General features: G+C 41.5%; 1 protein-coding gene and 1 long non-coding RNA gene across 14 annotated transcripts in view; one reads left to right on the forward strand and one right to left on the reverse strand.

The window, feature by feature from the left end:
* LOC133247789 (uncharacterized) overlaps window positions 1-16,955 on the reverse strand; it is a 33,057-nt gene extending 16,102 nt beyond the window's left edge. For both annotated transcript variants that reach the window (XR_009736495.1, XR_009736493.1), the window contains exons 1-2: window positions 15,946-16,955; window positions 13,006-13,110 (exon numbers count right to left, since the gene is read on the reverse strand). This is a non-coding gene — a long non-coding RNA (uncharacterized LOC133247789). The remainder of the gene's footprint in view (window positions 1-13,005; window positions 13,111-15,945) is intronic.
* Window positions 16,956-17,025: 70 nt separating this feature from the next.
* ANO4 (anoctamin 4) overlaps window positions 17,026-18,299 on the forward strand; it is a 431,104-nt gene continuing 429,830 nt past the window's right edge. For 10 of the 12 annotated variants that reach the window (XR_009736492.1, XM_061417036.1, XM_061417037.1 and 7 more), the window contains exon 1: window positions 17,490-18,179. Coding sequence is in view for 9 of the 12 variants with exons in the window: in XM_061417036.1 (XP_061273020.1) it covers window positions 17,603-18,179 (577 nt within the window). In the remaining 3 variants the exon portion in view is untranslated. Of the gene's footprint in view, window positions 17,111-17,401; window positions 17,411-17,489; window positions 18,180-18,299 lie in introns of those variants that run through there. The other 2 variants (XM_061417051.1, XM_061417056.1) reach the window with 2 other exon arrangements.

Genomic DNA, 18,299 nt, shown 5'->3' on the forward strand with positions numbered 1-18,299 from the left:
TACGCATTTTTACTTTATACTATTATACAATAAACACAATGTAATTTCAGAAATACAACCAACAAGAACATTACCAATTTTGAACCTATTAAATAAAGTTCAAGATGTCTTTGCAATTCTCTTGATTTTAAGATATATTCTATTAAGGATGTATGATCTTAGTGTTATGTTTAAAAGGTATTTGAATAATTTTTCTGTGTGACTATGTTATCTATCTAGGATATATTAATATTCACTTCTTTATTTAATGTTAAGATTTTATTCCCTGGTGGCTCAGATGGTAAAGCATCTGCCTACAATGCGGGAGACCTGGGTTCAATCCCTGAGTTGGGAAGATCTCCTGGAGAAGGAAATGGCAACCCACTCCAGTCTTCTTGCCTGGAAAATCCCATGGACGGAGGAGCCTGGTGGGCTACAGTCCATGGGGTTGCAAAGAGTAGGACAGGACTGAGCGACTTCACTTTCACTTTCAAGGTTTTATTTTATCTTTCTTTTTACTTAATTTTATGTTTGAATATGTAAAATAGTTACATCATTTAAAAGTTAAGACTAGTAAAAAAGTTCTAATCAGAGAAATCATGCTTGTACCCCTACACCCACCCCCTATAGGCAGTTATATTCATTAACTTCAGATTTATTGTTCTTGATTTGCTTTTTGCAAAAATAAGGGTATATATTTTCTTTCTCTACAAAAGAGCATAAAATGAGCCTTCTTTTGCACCTTGCTTTTTGTCACTTGACAATATATTCTGCAGATTACTCCATATTAGTTTACAGAGATCTTTCTCATCCTTTTCGATAGCTGCATAGTATTCTATTGTACAGATATACTGTAATTTATTTGTAATGCCCTATGGATGGGCATTAGAGAAGGGAATGGCAACCCACTCCAGCATTCTTGCCTGGAGAATCCCATGGACAGAGGAACCTGGCAAGATACAGTCCATGGGGTCACAAACAATCACACACGACTGAGCAACTAACACACCCACACACACATGAATGGGCAGATGGATAATTCCTAATACTTTATTACAAATAATGTCATGAATAACTTTTGTGTGTGTGAAGGTATATTTTCAGAGTAAATTTTCAGCAGTGAGACTGATGGCTTAAAGGGTTGACGCACATGTAATTTTGCTAGAAAATAGCAAATTTCCCTTCAAATGGGCTGTACCATTTTGCCTTCTCACCAGCAATGTATGAAAGTGCTTTTTCTCCCATTGTCTGGCCATTAAGGATATCATTAAAGTCTTAACTTTTTTGTCAGATAGTTAAGAAATGGTATCTCAGTATAATTTTAATTTGTATTTCTCTTATTATAAGTGAAATTAAGCATTATTAATATATATAAAAGGCCATGTGTGTATCTTTTTCCAGGAACTACCTGCTCATATCTTTTACTATCTGCTGCTGCTGCTGCTGCTAAGTCGCTTTAGTCGTGTCTGACTCTGTGCGACCCCATAGACGGCAGCCCACCAGGCTCCCCCATCCCTGGGATTCTCCAGGCAAGAACACTGGAGTGGGTTGCCATTTCCTTCTCCAATGCATGAAAGTGAAAAGTGAAAGGGAAGTTGTTCAATCGTGTCTGACCCTCAGCGACCCCAGGGACTCCAGCCTTCCTGGCTCCTCCATCCATGGGATTTTCCAGGCAAGAGTACTGGAGTGGGGTGCCATTGCCTTCTCTGCTTTTACTATCTAGTAGGTTTTTAATGCATACTCTAAAAATCATCTAATTCTAGTTATAATATCGGAGTTTACAAAAGACTTTCACAAGTTATCTTTTTGATCCTGAAAGATTTTGAAAACCTCAGATGGAATAAGGACAGAACTGTTGAATTAGAACAGTTTCAAGGTAGTCTCATTAATCTGGAAAATACAGAGTACCTGCAACTATATGCATACTATCTTGTCTGATGCTGTTAGAAACCTTGAGCAGAATATTTCATGTAGAAGATTATTAACACCGGCTGAGAGCAACTTGTCAGATGTTCATAATCATTTAATAAATATTCTCAGAAGTCCAACGTTGTCAAGTAAAGCCTAACTTGCTTCCTGCTTACAGCTGCACCTAAAAAGAGTCCTGAGGTGGAAATAGGGCCTGGCAGAATAGCAGCTACACCTCCAAAACATCACAGTTCAATGGGTTTGTTCACGTGGCTACTTTCATGGTTTGCTTTTGCATTTTTGCTTTTATTTCTCTTCTTATTCAGAAAGTGACTTGAACTCTCCCCAGTATCTCCAATGATTGCTAAGTCCAGACATTTTTCTTAAGAGGTTCCCTGCCAGGAATCTTTCATTTAGCAAACCATACCACTAAAGGCAAGAGGGGTTGATTTATTGGAATTACTGCTTGGCAAAGGCTGAAGAGTCAACTCTGCCACACTCTGACCCAGGGAAAGATTTTTGGAAAATAAGGATCATTTTCTTCAGTTGGAATAAAACCACTCTGCAAGGAATCAAATTGGCCTTCTGTCAGTGTGATCTTCATAACTCAGTAGAAATAGGCATGTGCTCTGTCCACAAATGGAGTTGGCCAAGCAAACTGGGGAAGGGTGGGAAGTGGAAAGAACCTCACTAGCTTCCCTATTGAACTGAAAATCCCCTCAAGGAAGTAAAGTGAGAGAGGGAGCACTCATCTCTAGTCCCTAAACTGCTCTCACTCATGGGCAGAAAGAAAGAATATCTTGTCTCCATTAGAACAGTCCTCTAAGATCCTGCCTGAAATGCACACGTGGCTGAATTAGAGGAGAATGAATGACTCAGAATTTCTTGAAGGATGCAAACACTTACCCTCCAGGGCATTCTCTTGACTAAAGCTGAAGTCAGAAAAGACAAACCATAGTTACCACGTGAAGGTAAGCTTTACCACAGGGGGTAAAGTGCTTGATGCCTCAGAATTCCTACAGAACAGATTTGAAGGTGACAAGGGTAGCTGCCAGGGCTTGTAACACACACACAGAGAAGACACAGGGTGCTATAGGAGATTAAGAGGTGGATGCAGGAGAATTCATAAATTTTTAAATCAACTTGATTAAGGTGTAATTTATAAACAAGAAAATATACACATTTTAAATGTACACTTTGAAGAGTTTTGACAGCCTGCACCACTACTACCAAGATATAAGACATTTCTATCATCTGCAAAGTGTCCCTTTTTGCCCCTTCCCATTCCTGGGCTCACATAATCACTGACGTGCATTCTGTTGCTTGAGATGAAACTGAACTTTCCTGTGAGATTCATGTAAGTGGAATCATGCAGTATTTGCTCTTTGTGTCATGCTTCCTTCACTCAGCGTAATAGTTTGGGATTCATTCATGCTGCTGCTTATACCAGCTGTTCTTTTTTTTCATCCTTTGGGTGTTCCACTCTCTCCTTCCCATACTGCGTCCGTAAGTCTGTTCTCTGTGTTTGTGTCTCCTTGTGTGCCCAAGAAATAGGTTCATCAGTAGCATCTTTCTAGATTCCATATGCATGCATTAATATGCAAAATTTATCTTTCTCTTTCTGACTTGACATCACTCTGTATAATAGGCTCTGGGTTTATCTACCTCATTAGGACTGACTTTCTGTTTTATAGCTTAGTAAATATTTCACTGGATATATATACCACAATTTCTGTATCCATTCATCTGTCAGTGGACATCTAGATTGTTTCATATCCTGGCTATTGTAAAAAGTGCTAGAATGAACATTGGAGCACATGTGTCTCTTTCAGTTATGGTTTTCTCAGGGTGTATGCCCAGCAGTGGTATTGTTGGGTTATATGGTAGTTCTATTCCTAATAATGAGTGATGTTGAGTATCTTTTCATGTGTTTGTGGCCATCTGTATGCTAAATTACTTTCTATTTACTTTCTTTCCCCATAAATCTTCAACTGGTGATATTGTAGAGAAGGAATTTGGGGGTAGGTAACTTCTAGTTTTGGCTATAAATATTTGTCAATAAACTGAAATTCATGTAGTATTCCAAGACAACTCTTGAACAATTTGTTTCGACTTCCTTTGTCACTGTGTAAACAGTGACCTAATCACACTCTGTAAATGGTTATTGCCAAAGTGCTAAAATAATATATCTGTGGGTCAGCTGGACAGACCATGGCCTTGATGAACAGTTGCTTTGTTCCCTTTACTGTAGTAGCAGCTAGGAATATGACGTGAAGAGACTCACTAGTTCCTGGTCACAGAAGCTGGGAGATAATAGTGACTTTTTCCTCGGAGGAGCTGTTTTTCTGTTGGTGTTGCCAGGAAGTAAGCCCTTTCTTTCCAAAATGATGAAGATTCCTGAGGTAGATAATGGATCAATGTATAGATGGTTAATGGCTGAATGAAAGGATAACCAGCCAGCCAGAGAGGCTTTTATCTATCCATCCATAAGATAACTAGATGAAGGAGATATGGAAAGAGTCTGCATTGAATGGGAAGGAGTAAAAGTCAAGAGATAACCATTGATGTTAGCAGATAATAAAAGGAGAAATAGAAGCACATAGAAGAAGCTATTTACAGCAGGGGGCCACACGCCCCTGTCAATATATATGACCACAGGGACTATGAAAGGGTGAAGTTGTTGCGAGCTAGTTTAGCAGCTGGCCTTGCTGTACAGTCTCGGATGGCAGGGTGATGGGCAAGGTCCCAAGGCAAGAGAGACAAGTACCATTGCTGATCCTCTCCCCTCTGGACGCCATTCTCCTCATTGTATCCAGTTGTCTCCTGGGCAAATGGAATGGAATCTTCATTATACCCAGTACACATTTCCTATTTATTGAGATATAATTTGTATAATATAAAACAGGCCCTTTAAATGTGTACAATTCAGATTTTTAGTACAGAGACCTGTGTAAACATCACCACTACCTACATCCAGCACATGTTTAGCACCCCAAGAAGAAACCCCATATCTGTTATCAGTCACTCCCCATTCCTTCCTTCCCCAAGCCCTCAGCGACTGCTATCAACTTTTATGTTTTTAAGATTTTGTAATTCAATAGTTTTAGGATTACGTGAGTCTGAGAGAACTCCGGGAGTTGGTGATGGACAGGGAGGCCTGGTGTGCTGCGATTCATGGGGTTGCAAAGAGTCGGACACGACTGAGCGACTGAACTGAACTGAACTGAGGATTATATCAAAATTGAGAGAAATGTACAGATTTTCCATATGCTTCCTGACCCCATATGTGCGTAGTTCCGCTATTATCAGTATTGCTTACCAGAATGATCCTTTTGTTGTTATTGTTAAACAAAGGAAGAACCTGTACTGATATACGATCATCATCCAGAGTCCATAGTTTACTTTTTGGTTTACTCTTGGTATTGTGTATTCTGTGGATTTGGACAAGTGTATAATAAACATATGGGCTTCCCACATGGTGCTAGTGGTAAAGAACCTGCCTGCCAGCGCAGCAGATGTAAGAGACGTGAGTTTGATCCCTGGGTCGGGAAGAGCCCCTGGAGGAAGGCATGGCAACCCACTCCAGTGTTCTTGCCTGGAGAATCCCGTGGACAGAGGAGCCTGGATAGGGTCGCAAAGTGTCAGACACGACTGAAGCAACTTAGCATGCACATACATAATAACGTGTATCTATCATTATAACATCATGCAGACTATTTTCACTGCCCTAAAAGTCCTCTGTTCTGCCTGTTTATCTTCTCCTCCTACAACCTCTGTCACCCCCCTCCCCAAGCTATTCTCTGTCTCTATGGATTTGCCTATTCTGGGGTTTTCATATAAATTGAGTCAAACACGTGGCCTTTTGTATCTGGCTTCTTTCACCTAGAATAAATAATACGTATTTCTTTCTTTCTTTTTTAATTAATAAATTTTATATCTTAGAGCAATTTTAGTGTACAGAAAAACTGAGCAAAGGTTCACGTGCCTACTTTCCCCACCCCTTACACAGAGCTCCCTATTGCTTTTTCTTCACCATCTCAATCTTTTTTTAGATGTACAATTCAATAGTCGGCTATATTGCCATTGTTGTGCCAGTACACTGGTTTACTTTAAAAAGAGAGGTTGAAGAGTAGTCTTCAAGTCTACTTGACACCCTCTCTGGAACTGAAAGCTCAAGACCTTGATTAAGACTCTTCTCATGGTCTTGCAGCTCCACTGAGGCTCTCTTCCCTTTGCCAAGATGAGCTCTTGGGAGCAGTGGTGATTCTCCAAGAATGAGCACGCGCCTCCCTGACCTTGTAGCATTGATTTGTTCTCCTCCACTTTAGTAAATATTTTAAGGCATTGAATTGGATTTTAAACATCAGAGACTTATTTTTATCCTGAATAAAACTTAACTGAATTAATATTGAAAGCACTAAATGATTCAACTCTAAAAACTTGTTGAGGACGTCTTCTAAAACTATTTTAATTGTCTCCTCTGGGCACAAAGGCCACTTGCCTTAAGAGATTTGCAATGCTGATAATATTCTTGAATAGTGGAGATTTTTTGCAAACATCAAGGGTAATTTAGGTATTATGGAGGTGATGATACTACTTTTCTATGAGTATCTTTGTGAGCATAAATTAGAGAGACAGGATAAGGACATAATAAGATGCTCTCTGCATTTTTAGTTAATCTATATCTAGTAGAAAAAATATTGAATCGAAAATACTTGCTACCATTTGTTGGGTGGTTAGTATGTCTCTGGTACTATGCTAAGCACTTTTATATGTGTTTTTGCTTTTAAAACTCAGTAGTAGTTACTGAGTTAAAACTCAGTAGTTAGCTACTACTATTTTCATTTTTTAATTGAGACATACACTATAAGTTTAAGGTATACAAAATATTGATACATGTATATTGCACTGTGATTGCCATTGTAGCATTAGTTTAACACCTCGATCACATCACATAATTATCATTTCTTCTTGTGGTGGGAGCAATTGAAGTTCTAGTCTCTTAGTAAGTTAAATATTTATAATACAGTTTGGGTGTCTGTAATCACTGTACTGTATTTTAGCTCTGCAGGATGTATTTATTTACTAGTTGCAAGTATGTACCTTTAAACAACATCTCTTTGGGAAGGCAATGAAGCTAAGAAACATTAAATCACTCACTCAGGTCCCCCATTTTGCAGGTGAATTTAACTCCAGAGTCAAAGTGTTCAAGTACTCTGCTGACCTGGAAGTTGGATCAAGTAATTTCTCATCCTGATTGACTTCATGGAATTGGGCTTCATTTTCCTCATCTGTATAATGAGGACATTGGACCATATGCATGATTCCTAACCTGTGGCTGCCTTTAAAACAAGCTGCTATAGAGAATGTGGGTGACTGACAGCCTTCAGCTACTGCCCCTGTGAATCCGAGGCCACATTTATACTAGGCTGCACCCAGCCAGTGACTGAGTATGGGAGGGTCCTGGTGTTGGCCCAGTGAGGGGCTTCCTCTCATGGGCAGGTTTGGCTCAGGGCCTCTCCTTCAGCTGACCAACACTACACTTTAGTCTGAGACTCTTTCTGTCCAATCCTTCCTTCTTGATCTCCCTCTCAAGACTTGCACCATGATGTGAAGGCACTCCCTGCCTACTCCTGCCTATATTCCATTTAACCTTCATGGAAATTACTCTCAATACATCTTTTGCACATGTAATCCTGTCTTTGTCATCTGCTACTCAGGGGACCAGAACTGACAACTTCCATCTTGAGTGGGAGGGTCAGGAAAATATTTCAAAGGGTCTGGAAATTCCAAGTTCAGTAAGAGATGTCTTTAGACTATAAATCCTAGGTTTCACATTTATATGAACTACTACTTTCCAAATGAATGTAGATGGTGAATATAGTGTGGAATCATTTAAGAGTGTTACTGAATTTACAGATACTTTTGTTCATGTGTATGTTTTCAACCAGTAAAATTTGAAAACATGATTGATAGAAAGGGTCTTTATGCTTAAAATATTGTGAGCCCCTGGGCTGGATGCCCACACAGGGTTGTCAGGTCTGACGTCCTTTGATCCACGGGGCGGTACCACATGGTGGTTAAGGAGCAGTGCTGAGAGCATGGCCTTTGTCATCAGGTGACCTGGATTTGAGTCCTTAATTTCCTTCTCATTAGTTACACAATATCAGGCAAGATGCACAATCTCTCCAGGTTTTTGTTTGCTCATCTAAAATGGAGATACTAATAGTGACGTCCGGATGGTATGGTTGTGAGGGTTATGTAAGAAACATGACTGGTAAAGTACTTTGCTTCTTGAAAGTTCATTGGAATTATTATCATTACTTGGCCTTAGTTTCATTTTGTGTATTCATCTTCATTCTACCCAATATAACCTAAAAGATATTTTATAGTGTATTTCATAATTTTTAACTCTTACTTTGTGAGAAAGGGAGACAGTAATTTCTTATCTTCCTAAACCAGCTTCCCTAGTGGCTCTGTGGTAAAGAATACGCCTGCAATGCAGGAGACTTGCAGGAGACATGGGTTCAGTCCCTGGGTCAGAAAGATCCCCTGGAGTAGGCAATGGCAACCCACTCCAGTATTCTTGCCTGGGGAATGTCATGGACAGAGGAGCCTGGTGGGCTACAGTCCACGGGGTTGCAAAGGAATCAGACATGACTGAGCAACTACACAAGAACAACAAAAATCTTCCTAAATTATTGGGTACATCGTTTCAAAGAAATTGCATCCCATGTTTAATACACCTCTATTCATTTGATCTGAGACCTTTGTAACCAACCGAGCTTTCATTTAATCATCTGGAATAATCTTGCCCTTCGTGTTTTCCCTCCTGGGTAATTTCCCTTTCACAGCCAATTTGTCCTTAATGCTCAGACTAGAGCTGTCTCGGTAACATGAAGAACTGAGAACATCTACTATCACTGACACAACCCCATTTCAAATAGACGATGATTTCAGGCAGAGATAGGGGTGTGAGATTTGGAAATAGGGCAGTTTTTTTGAGTAATGATTACTTATTTGAGTGCTGATTTTGTAGTTGACAGCAAAAAGTCTTCGGGGGTGACTCATTAGTGGGACAGGTGCAAGAACAGCTGCTCTGATTAATGTATTAGGGATCCTCATTCTTGATTTCTGTTAGGGATGAGAGCAAAGCTTTGCTATCTACCTGATTACACAAAAAAGATTGGATTGAGGAGGGGTAACCAAGAGGAATGTTTTTAGTTGAAGGTAATAAAATACATGACTTCAGTGTTATACAAACTGGAGTTTGTTTTTCTTATATAGAATGAAATCAGGAAACAGATGGTTGCTGGTGTTGGTTTCTCAGTTCAACCACGTCTAGGATTATCTCCCTGAGATCCTTTTGGCCTTTCCGTCATTGTCCCAACATGGTTACAGGAATTCCAATCATCATGCGCACAGTCAGGGCAAGTGGAAGGAGGAAGAAGTAAGGAGTTCCCATGGATCCCCAGCAGACCATCGGTATGAGCAAACCCTGTGTGTCTCATTGGCTAGAACTGTGCATGCGGTTCTCAGTTAGCTGCAAAGGAAGCTAGGAAATGAGAATTTAGCTGGGCCCCTTGCCATCCTGGATATAACCAGGATTCTATTAAAGGGTCAGGGAAAGTAGAGGAAGTACGTTGGGAAGGATACCAACACAATCTGATCTCAGAGGCAAGCCTAGGAATGTTACTGATGTTCATGTCTTGGATTCTCTTACTTTTTTCTCTATAGAGAGAATGAGAGGAGTATTATTAAATGTTGAAGTACATCTACTGGAGATCAAAATACATCACAACAAACTTCAAAGAGGTGTCCACAATGTTCTCTCCCTGTAAGCTTACACTATACTGAGAAGTATATCTCAGTAAAGCTTAGAAGTCATCTTAGTCATGAAGAATTCTTTTTTTTCTCTCTAACAAGGTCATGGTAATATGATTTACTTGAAATTACAGAATGTAGCAGAGATTCTTACGAAATTGCCTTTATTTCTCTGAAACACCATGCTATATTTAGGGTAAAGTATGTCCTGGAATCTGTTTGAGAGTTCAGTTGTAATTTGCTCAAATTAGTTATCCCCAGGTTCACAATTTAATTTTAAGTTTTAAGAAAGATACAAACGACATCAGGAGCTTAAGCAGAATATAAATAGATCTTAGAATCCTGAGGTGTGCAATATAAAATAGGCCATGCCTCAGGAGTTTCTCATGAAGATGCCTGCAACATGAACTTTTGATTCTACAAAAATTATCCATCTTCAGAACTAGGTAAAATTGTGAAAGTGGACAAGTATCTGTCTGAGTCTTTTCTCATTTGTATGGTATGTAACTATCTTTGTCAGAAATGACAATCTAGGTATGTAGTTTTCATTTGTATTTTAAATCTACTTTAAAATTAATTATATGTTTGTCATGGGTAAATAAGTGTAGCTATTTGACTTGTAGCATATTTCTGTTACTTATATAATTCTCCTCTTCCCCGATATCTTGCTCTAATATCTTTAAATCATGTAGCCCTCATATTTTCCCTTTTAAAAATTTAGTGATATCTTCCAATTATGTTTTATGGAGAACTTAAAAACCATAGAAAAGTAGAAAAGAAAACCTCACATTATTTATGACACATTTATACGCATTTGTTTGTTTCACCCTTGATGAGCTCTTATATGATGTCCAAGATGGGATACATACACACATATATCTTGAATATATACATATATCCATCATATGTATATATATGTATACACACACACACATACACACACAGATATGCATGGCTGGTGTGTGCCTAGAAAAAATTAGAACCTCCCTAAATCTGGATGAATAAAATCATATTCTGACTTCAATTGATGCATATGGTGAGAGCAGTCAATTTTCAGGCCAGTTTGATCATGGGAATGAGGTTAAAGAAGGCATACAAGGATAGGCAGCTAGAAGTATTTGGTCATTTATCACATTATGAGTAGTCCTGTGCTGTGCTGTGCTTAGTCACTCAGTGTGTTTGACTCTTTGAGACCCCATGGACTATAGGCTGTCAGGCTCCTCTGTCCATGGGGATTCTCCAGGCAAGAATACTGGAATGGGTTGCCATGCCCTTCTCCAGGGGATCTTCCCAACCCAGGGATTGAACCCAGATCTCCCACATTGCAGGCAGATTCTTTGCTACCTGAACCATCAGGGAAGCCTAAGAGTAGGCCTGGTACCTCATTAATTTGAAAGTATATGTAAATATATATTATAACCAGAGAATTTAAGTGACATAACACAGAGAGAACCAGAACTAGAATTTTGGCTTTCTAGTTCACTGGTTTCACTTCTTAATAAACTTAATACAGAATATATACAAAAAAGCTTATAGCTAATATCATACTAGTGGTGAGAAACTCAAAGCTTTACCATTAAAATCAGGTTCAAGGCACGGATGTTCCCTCTCACCATTCCTTTTCAACATTGTACTGAAAGTTTTAGCTAATGCAATAAGAAAAGGAAACAAAATGTATAAAGATTGTGAAGGAAGAAATAAAACTCTCTTTGTTCACAGATGACATGATCATCTATGTAGAAAATTCAAAAGAATCAACAACAACAACAAAAAACAACTCCTGGAATTAATAAGTGATTATAGCAAGGTTGCAAGATATAAGGTTAGTATACAAAAATCAGTTTCTTTCCTATATACCGTCAGTGAACAAGCAGAATTTGACATTAGAAACATAATAACATTTATATTAGCATCTTTAAAAGTAAAATACTTAGGCATAAATCTAAGAAAATATGTACAAGAACCATATAAGGAAAGCTATAAGATGAAAAAAAACAAAGAAGATTTCATGTTCATGGATAGCAAGACTCAATACTGTCAATATGTCAGTTTTTCCCAATTTGACATATAGACTCAATGCAATCCCAATCCCAGAAAGTGTTTTGTGGATATTGACAAACTAATTCTAAAGTTCATTTGGAGAGACAAAAATGTTTCATGCAAAAGAGAAAATACTATCTTAACATTAAAGACTAAATTTGTTGTGATCCGGTGTTCAGTCTTTGGCTTTGGGTTGTTTGACCAGAGAAACCTCAGTTAAAGTCAGTGAATGGAGGGTTGGGAAGTTCTTTTATTTAACATGATCATTTCCCTCCAGGACTCTGCTGCCACTGGTTTTTAAATGTTCCCTGGGTTTCGTTTACTTTTTATTTCTCAGTCTGCTTTTCTGCAGTGGAGGCAAATATTTTCCTCCCTAATGATTGTGTTCATCTCACATGAAATGTATTCTCAGTAGGCAGCTAACAAAACCCATTCAGCAGTTCTTTGTTATTATTCATTTATTTATTTTGGATGATTTTGTTGATGTTATTTTAAAAATCCCTTGGCACTTGCTACCCCATAATGTGTTCTGTTTAAATTTAGATATTTAAAATATCTATTATTAAGAAGTGCTCATAAATAGAGGATTTACATGTCTTTCTTAAATATCAATTGTTATATATATTCTGATTATTAGATTATGTTACTGTTCAGCTCTCTCAGTAGGGAATTAAAAACTAAAATATGTATGGGATGAAGAGGTCTGTTTTGCTGTGTGGAGTGATTAGAAAGTCCAGTGGTTTGGATGTCTATGGCGGGAACGTGTGAAGCAGAGCTGATGTTCAACCAGGGCACACTGGTGCCCGTTTTAAAGTACTGAAATATTAATACCTCCACCCCGGTTGTAATCAACAGGTTCCACCCCATGATCCCTATTGCCTGGCACCTTGTTTTCCCTGGACTTTCCCACATCCTGGTGGCTAAAGGGTAAAGCCTGGCACACATGGGGTTCCTGTTTAGCAGTACATGTGTGGTATTTGCTGTTCAATATTATGAACATCATTAACCCTTGTGAAAAGGATTATTATTTGGTTGATATTCCTAAAAGAATCCTGGAGAATTGCATGTAATAAATAATAGGGGTTAACATCTGTTGAGAACTGTTCTATAGGCTTTATACACATTAACTCATTCAAGACCCTCAACAACCCTATGTTGTGGCTCTTATTATCTCCCCATTTGGCAGATGAGTAACTGAGGCCTGGGTCACACGATGAATATGTGGTAGAGCTTGTTGTTTGAATTCAGACTCACCCCAGAACCAGTGCTCTTAAGTTTCCTCTTGGGTCTGACCTTCCGTGATTCTCCAAGTAATACACAAATGTTGGGCTTTTACCATGTGGAGCACTGTGTAATACACTGTGGGCAAAATAAAGAAAAATAAGACATAAGCAAGTCTTTTGCAGAGTTTATCATCTAGTGAATTTGGTCAAGATTCTCTTCTCCTGTCTGGACAGCACAAGTCCCACACAAATTCCTTTCTATGTCAGAGAAACTATTTAATGAACAAACACCAGAGGAAATATTTGTTAATAAGACTCTTGTTTAACAGTGTTTATTGCAGATTTAGAAAGGTGATATTTTCATTCACTGCTTTCTAGGAGATGAGAAATATTTTTTATAATATAGAAATTTTTGCTTTTTACACTGAGATGGAAGTTATGGTCATTTTTTCATCAGTATGAATTCAGAATCATTCTAATCCATATGGATCTGAATATAAAACATTTTCACCTGTATAGTCATTGCAACACTCAGAATTTCAGGTTGAGGTACATGTCTCTGTTTTCATAAATGAGTCATATGGCATTTATATAACAAAATAAAGCATATTTAAGGTAAATATTATTGAATCCTCTAATAAATTTTCCATTGTGTCAATGCATAGGATTTAATGACAAGACAATGTCCTGCCAAAGCCAATTCCATTTTATGCTAAATTTAGTTAAATTGCCTGCCAAGTAGTTAGTGAAATATGTAATAAAAGGCATTTGTACTATTACAGGTGACAGCTTTTCTGTTATAAATTGAAGAGAGTTCATGACACTTGAGAAATGGAGACCAGTATGTCAGAATTTAAATAATCTACTCTCTTCCTTAAGGTAAGAATTCACTGTGCATGTTTAATTTTACAGTTTGTTTCCACCGGTTGGCCCTGATATACTTAGGAAAAGCTCATGTAGCCTCTTCTTATTACACCTTACTGCCCTTCAGTACAACTAACCTATATTTCCTTAAGGAAAAAAAGTATAAATAAAATAATATTTTAAATAGAAGACTTAGAAGGCAAAACAATCAGATAGTTTATATACATTCAACAACATTTGGAAGTGGTATATTATGAGCTCTGGAATCTGGTTTTAAAGCTTGGATCCATACCTTGCTGCTGCTGCTGCTGCTGCTGCTAAGTCGCTTCAGTTGTGTCCAACTCTGTGCGAACCCATAGGTGGCAGCCCACCAGGCTCCCCCGTCCCTGGGATTCTCCAGGCAAGAACACTGGAGTGGGTTGCCATTTCCTTCTCCATTGCATGAAAGTGAAAGGTGAAAGTGAAGTCACTCAGTCGTGTCCGACTCTTCATGACCCCATGGACTGCAGCCTACCAGGCTCCTCTGTCCATGGGATTTTCCAGGCAAGAGTACTGGAGTAGGGTGCCATTGCCCTCTCCGATCCATACCTTACTAACAGTTAATTAGCCACTTGGTGGCTTAGTTTTCCTGTCAAATGATGATCACAATAGTATCTATTTCACTAGTCTTAATATTAAGACTGTATATATTATAGCACTTTATATATAAATGCTTTTATATATATATATACATATAAAGAATGAACAATTCATAGTATATAAGAAACTTTATTCACTGTAACAAATCTGTCAAGTTTTGTAAAAATGTGTTATAAACATTCATTTAAAGCTCTAAAACAGGAACTTGATGTATCTACTTCTTTGCCATTTTAGGTTATTGGGTTTTAAAACGAGTTTGAGTCTTTTGCAACCTTTCCATTTATTTTGGAATTTTGAAAAACAAAAGTTGTCATTTCATTTTAGCCACTTTTTTTTTTTCAGGTGTAGCAAATTATAGCAGAGATCCAAGGAAGCCTTTATTGTAATGGAAATGGAATTGTTATGTAGCTATAACGCTCCATCTTTGAAATCAGTTATTTTAAAACATTCAACTTGTTAAATCTTTAATAATGGATCACACTCTAAGTCAAATTGATGGCAGTCACATGAAAGCTGAATTACTTTTCAGTTGCAATAGTCTTAAAGAATGAGTATTTATAGTTACTAAACTACAAACTTAAAGTGATTAAAAATGTTAATCACCCAGAAATGTTAATCACCAAGAGGTGACCTCTTCCAGGGTCAAATGCAATACAATCACGTTCAGAGCAGTTAATAACACGTCAAATTGTTCAAGTTCAGAGCGTGCTGAGAAGTGAAGGAGAAGCAGTTTTCCTCAATCTATCATCTGAAAAAGGCATTTTCCTGGAAAGGTTTAGAACATAGCTTTCATCAAGGTTGTGACAGTTCATATTTTACTCCTGAAGACATGTTGAATGAATAAAACATAAGAAAATCTGAACGACAGGCTTGTCTTTAGGAAATTTTACCTGCAACAACACAAATCATGGACCTCATCTTTCACATGTCATTTCCTTGGTGAAGTCATCTGTAAACACTGCAAAGACAGGCCCCTCTTGCTCCTTGCAAGGTGTCTACTACCCTGTGCTTCATCAGGGTATCCTACTTCTCTATTGGTCTTCCTTCTTCTCAAGAATGTGAGGCAGGGGGACCACCCCCTCCTTCAGACCAGGAGACAGGGAGGCTGTTTAAAGACCACAGCCTTACCTGGCAGCACATGGCCTGGGCATAGGGGAAGGCTCTTAGCAAACCTGATGATGAAGGAATGAGATATATTTGTCCATTAGTTCCTCAACCAAGAGGCCCAGGGTTCTCAACCTTAATTCGATGGAGAAAACCAAATGTCTCAAGGCTTTGGAGTGGTATGATGTGGACAGAAGTTCAAGTGGCCTTAAGAGAGGTGAATTAATTACATGCTACTTTTTAGTTCCTTCTAATTAGAAAAGAGCTGCCAAGAAGAATTAAGTGCAATTTGTAACACATTTTGATTGTCCTTCCTCCTGACCATCCCTGGGAGGAAATGTGGAGATAAAGAGAGGACAAATACCTGGGCCTGGATGGCGGAAGACAACTCGCCAATGGCCTTGGGTCCCAGCAGAGGTGCACAGCGGGATCCAGGGGGCAGCTCCAGGCTCAGGCCCCAGGGCTTGGACAGGAGCAGGCACCAAGGGTGGCACAGGCTGACAAGAGCCGGGAGTGCTGAGGAGCTGGGGCCACTGAGGGTGGGGAACTGAGGGTGGGCTGGGGGTGGGCTCAGGGAGGCTGCCAAGACAAGGAAGGCACTGGGCGCACTGAGGAAGGAAGGTCTGCCTCTTATCCCACCCCAACTAGATGCGCTCTCACAACCTGGAGCAGAGGGCAGGTTCCCAAATCGCTTTAGGCTTGGGGTCAGCAGGTTCTGCCTCTGGGGTCAGGGAAGTGTGAGATTAAAGGGACCTGGGCAGGGGAGAGGCTGGTGGAGAAGGCCGGTGGTGGAGAGGGTGCAGCGTCCAAGACAGAGCCCCACAGAGCTTCCGGAGTGATGGCACTGTCCATGTCCCAGCTGATCCCCGCTTAAAGAGGGCAGGGCGCTAACAATGGTTACCCGCCACTTTACAGACGGGGCAAACAAAGGGTCACAGAGAGGGTCTTGACTAAGGGTCACCTGCCAGTAGCTGGCTGACGCAGCGGGAATAAAATGCCAGATTCCAATCTCTCACTCCCCAGCTCTCCCTTACCCAGCGCCTTCTTGCCGTTCTCCCAGTCTGGCCCCACCGGCTGCAAAGTGACATTACATTCCAGAGCCTTGCCCACCGCCACCTGCCGCCGCCTCCCCGCGCCCCAGAAGAACAGGAGTGCGAGAAGAGAAGAGAGAAGAGGAAAGAGATGAGAAGGTGGCAGGTGCAAAAACGTGACACCTGGATCAGGCCGGCAGGCGCCACGGGCAGCGGCGGTGGCGAGGTCAGGAGCCAGCCGAAAGCTTCCTAAAGAAACGCCCCTTTTGCCTTGGCCAGATTGTTCTGCCCTCTCTTTTTTTGTTTTCCATGAGAGTTGGCAAAACCCCAAACGCTGTTAAATAGCCTTGACAGCACCGCCCCGCAGTTCGTTGGGAGCTAGCGTTTTTCCAAGGCCGAGATACCCTGGTGATCAGGACTGTCAGTCCCGCACTAGGAAGCCGGGAGTGCACCCGCCGTGTCGTCGTGACTTTGCACCTGGTACTCGAAAAGGCTCAGGTGCGCCTGATCCCGAGGGGGCGTTAGGCGGCCTCGCCTTTTCTCTTGTCCCCACCCGCAAGGGTGCTGCTGGCCTCTCGGATCTCTTTCTCCCTGTTCCCCATTGTTCCAAACCCTAATTCTAAATGAAGAGTTCTCACAACAGATGGCTGGGCTTCCACAGAGGACGAGCAAGGGGCTCGGACATTCAATCATTCAACAAAGAATGTTTGAGTTCGTGCCCCGATCGAGGGGCAGGGCAGTCATAGTGGAATAGAACACTGGTCACAGCTTCGTGGGGAGACAGGCGCACGAATCAAGGTGATAGGATGGTGTTGCCAGGACAGATATGATCTGCTGGGGTCAGAACTCGGTACTTAGCCGTCAAGGACTTTATTAATAAAAGTCTTCAAGACAGAGCTGTAACTCTCCCCGGGGTTTTGGCCTCAAGGAAACCCTTCCTGAGACTGTCGCCTGGGCTGGGACTCGCACCCGAGAGCCATACCCACCCCTATGTCCCCAGGCTTGCTTTCCAGTGGAACTTCCCTAGAAAGGGAGCTGGAGGTTCCAGGTCCCCGAAGCCGTGGCGCGCTCGGAACTCCCGATCCCGCCTTTGCCCGCGTCACCTCTGCCGCACCCACCCCGAGGGGCACCCCTCTTCGGCGTGGACCCAGCCAGGTCCTGCCCGCCGCCCGCCGGGTGTGGGCGCAGTCACCCGGTACCTCCGCCCGGCACCTCCCACCGCCGGCTTTGCCCCTCCTCTCTCGAGGTTGCGCGCCCTCCCGGCAGGTTCAATCCCCGCGGGTACCCGGAGCACCGCGGCCCGTGTGCGTCCTCGCTCCCCACGCCCTAGCAGCCCAGACCCGGCCCCGGGCACCTGCGCGCCGCCGGCTCCTCTCCGAGCGGCCGCGGCCGGCGGACTGGGCATGCTCAGCTGTGGGGCGGCCGGGCGCCGCGGGAGCCGAGCGCATGCCTTCGCGGGACCGGACGCCCGCCGTCCAGGGGCGCGGCACGCAGGCGGCCGCTGTCGCCGACGCCCGGGCCAGCCTGCGCAGGACGCGGGCCAGGATGGCCTCTCTCACGGCATACGGTAACGGCGGCGATCGCGGCATTGGGCGGCCGGGACCCGGGAGCCGTCCGATCACCCCGGGAAACTTCGGGGTTCGGCTCCCGAGAGGGTCTGGGAGGGAAGGAGCGGGCGGTAGTGCGC

The sequence above is a fragment of the Bos javanicus genome, chromosome 5, assembly GCF_032452875.1.
Source record: "Bos javanicus breed banteng chromosome 5, ARS-OSU_banteng_1.0, whole genome shotgun sequence".
NCBI classification, from domain to species: Eukaryota; Metazoa; Chordata; class Mammalia; order Artiodactyla; family Bovidae; genus Bos; species Bos javanicus.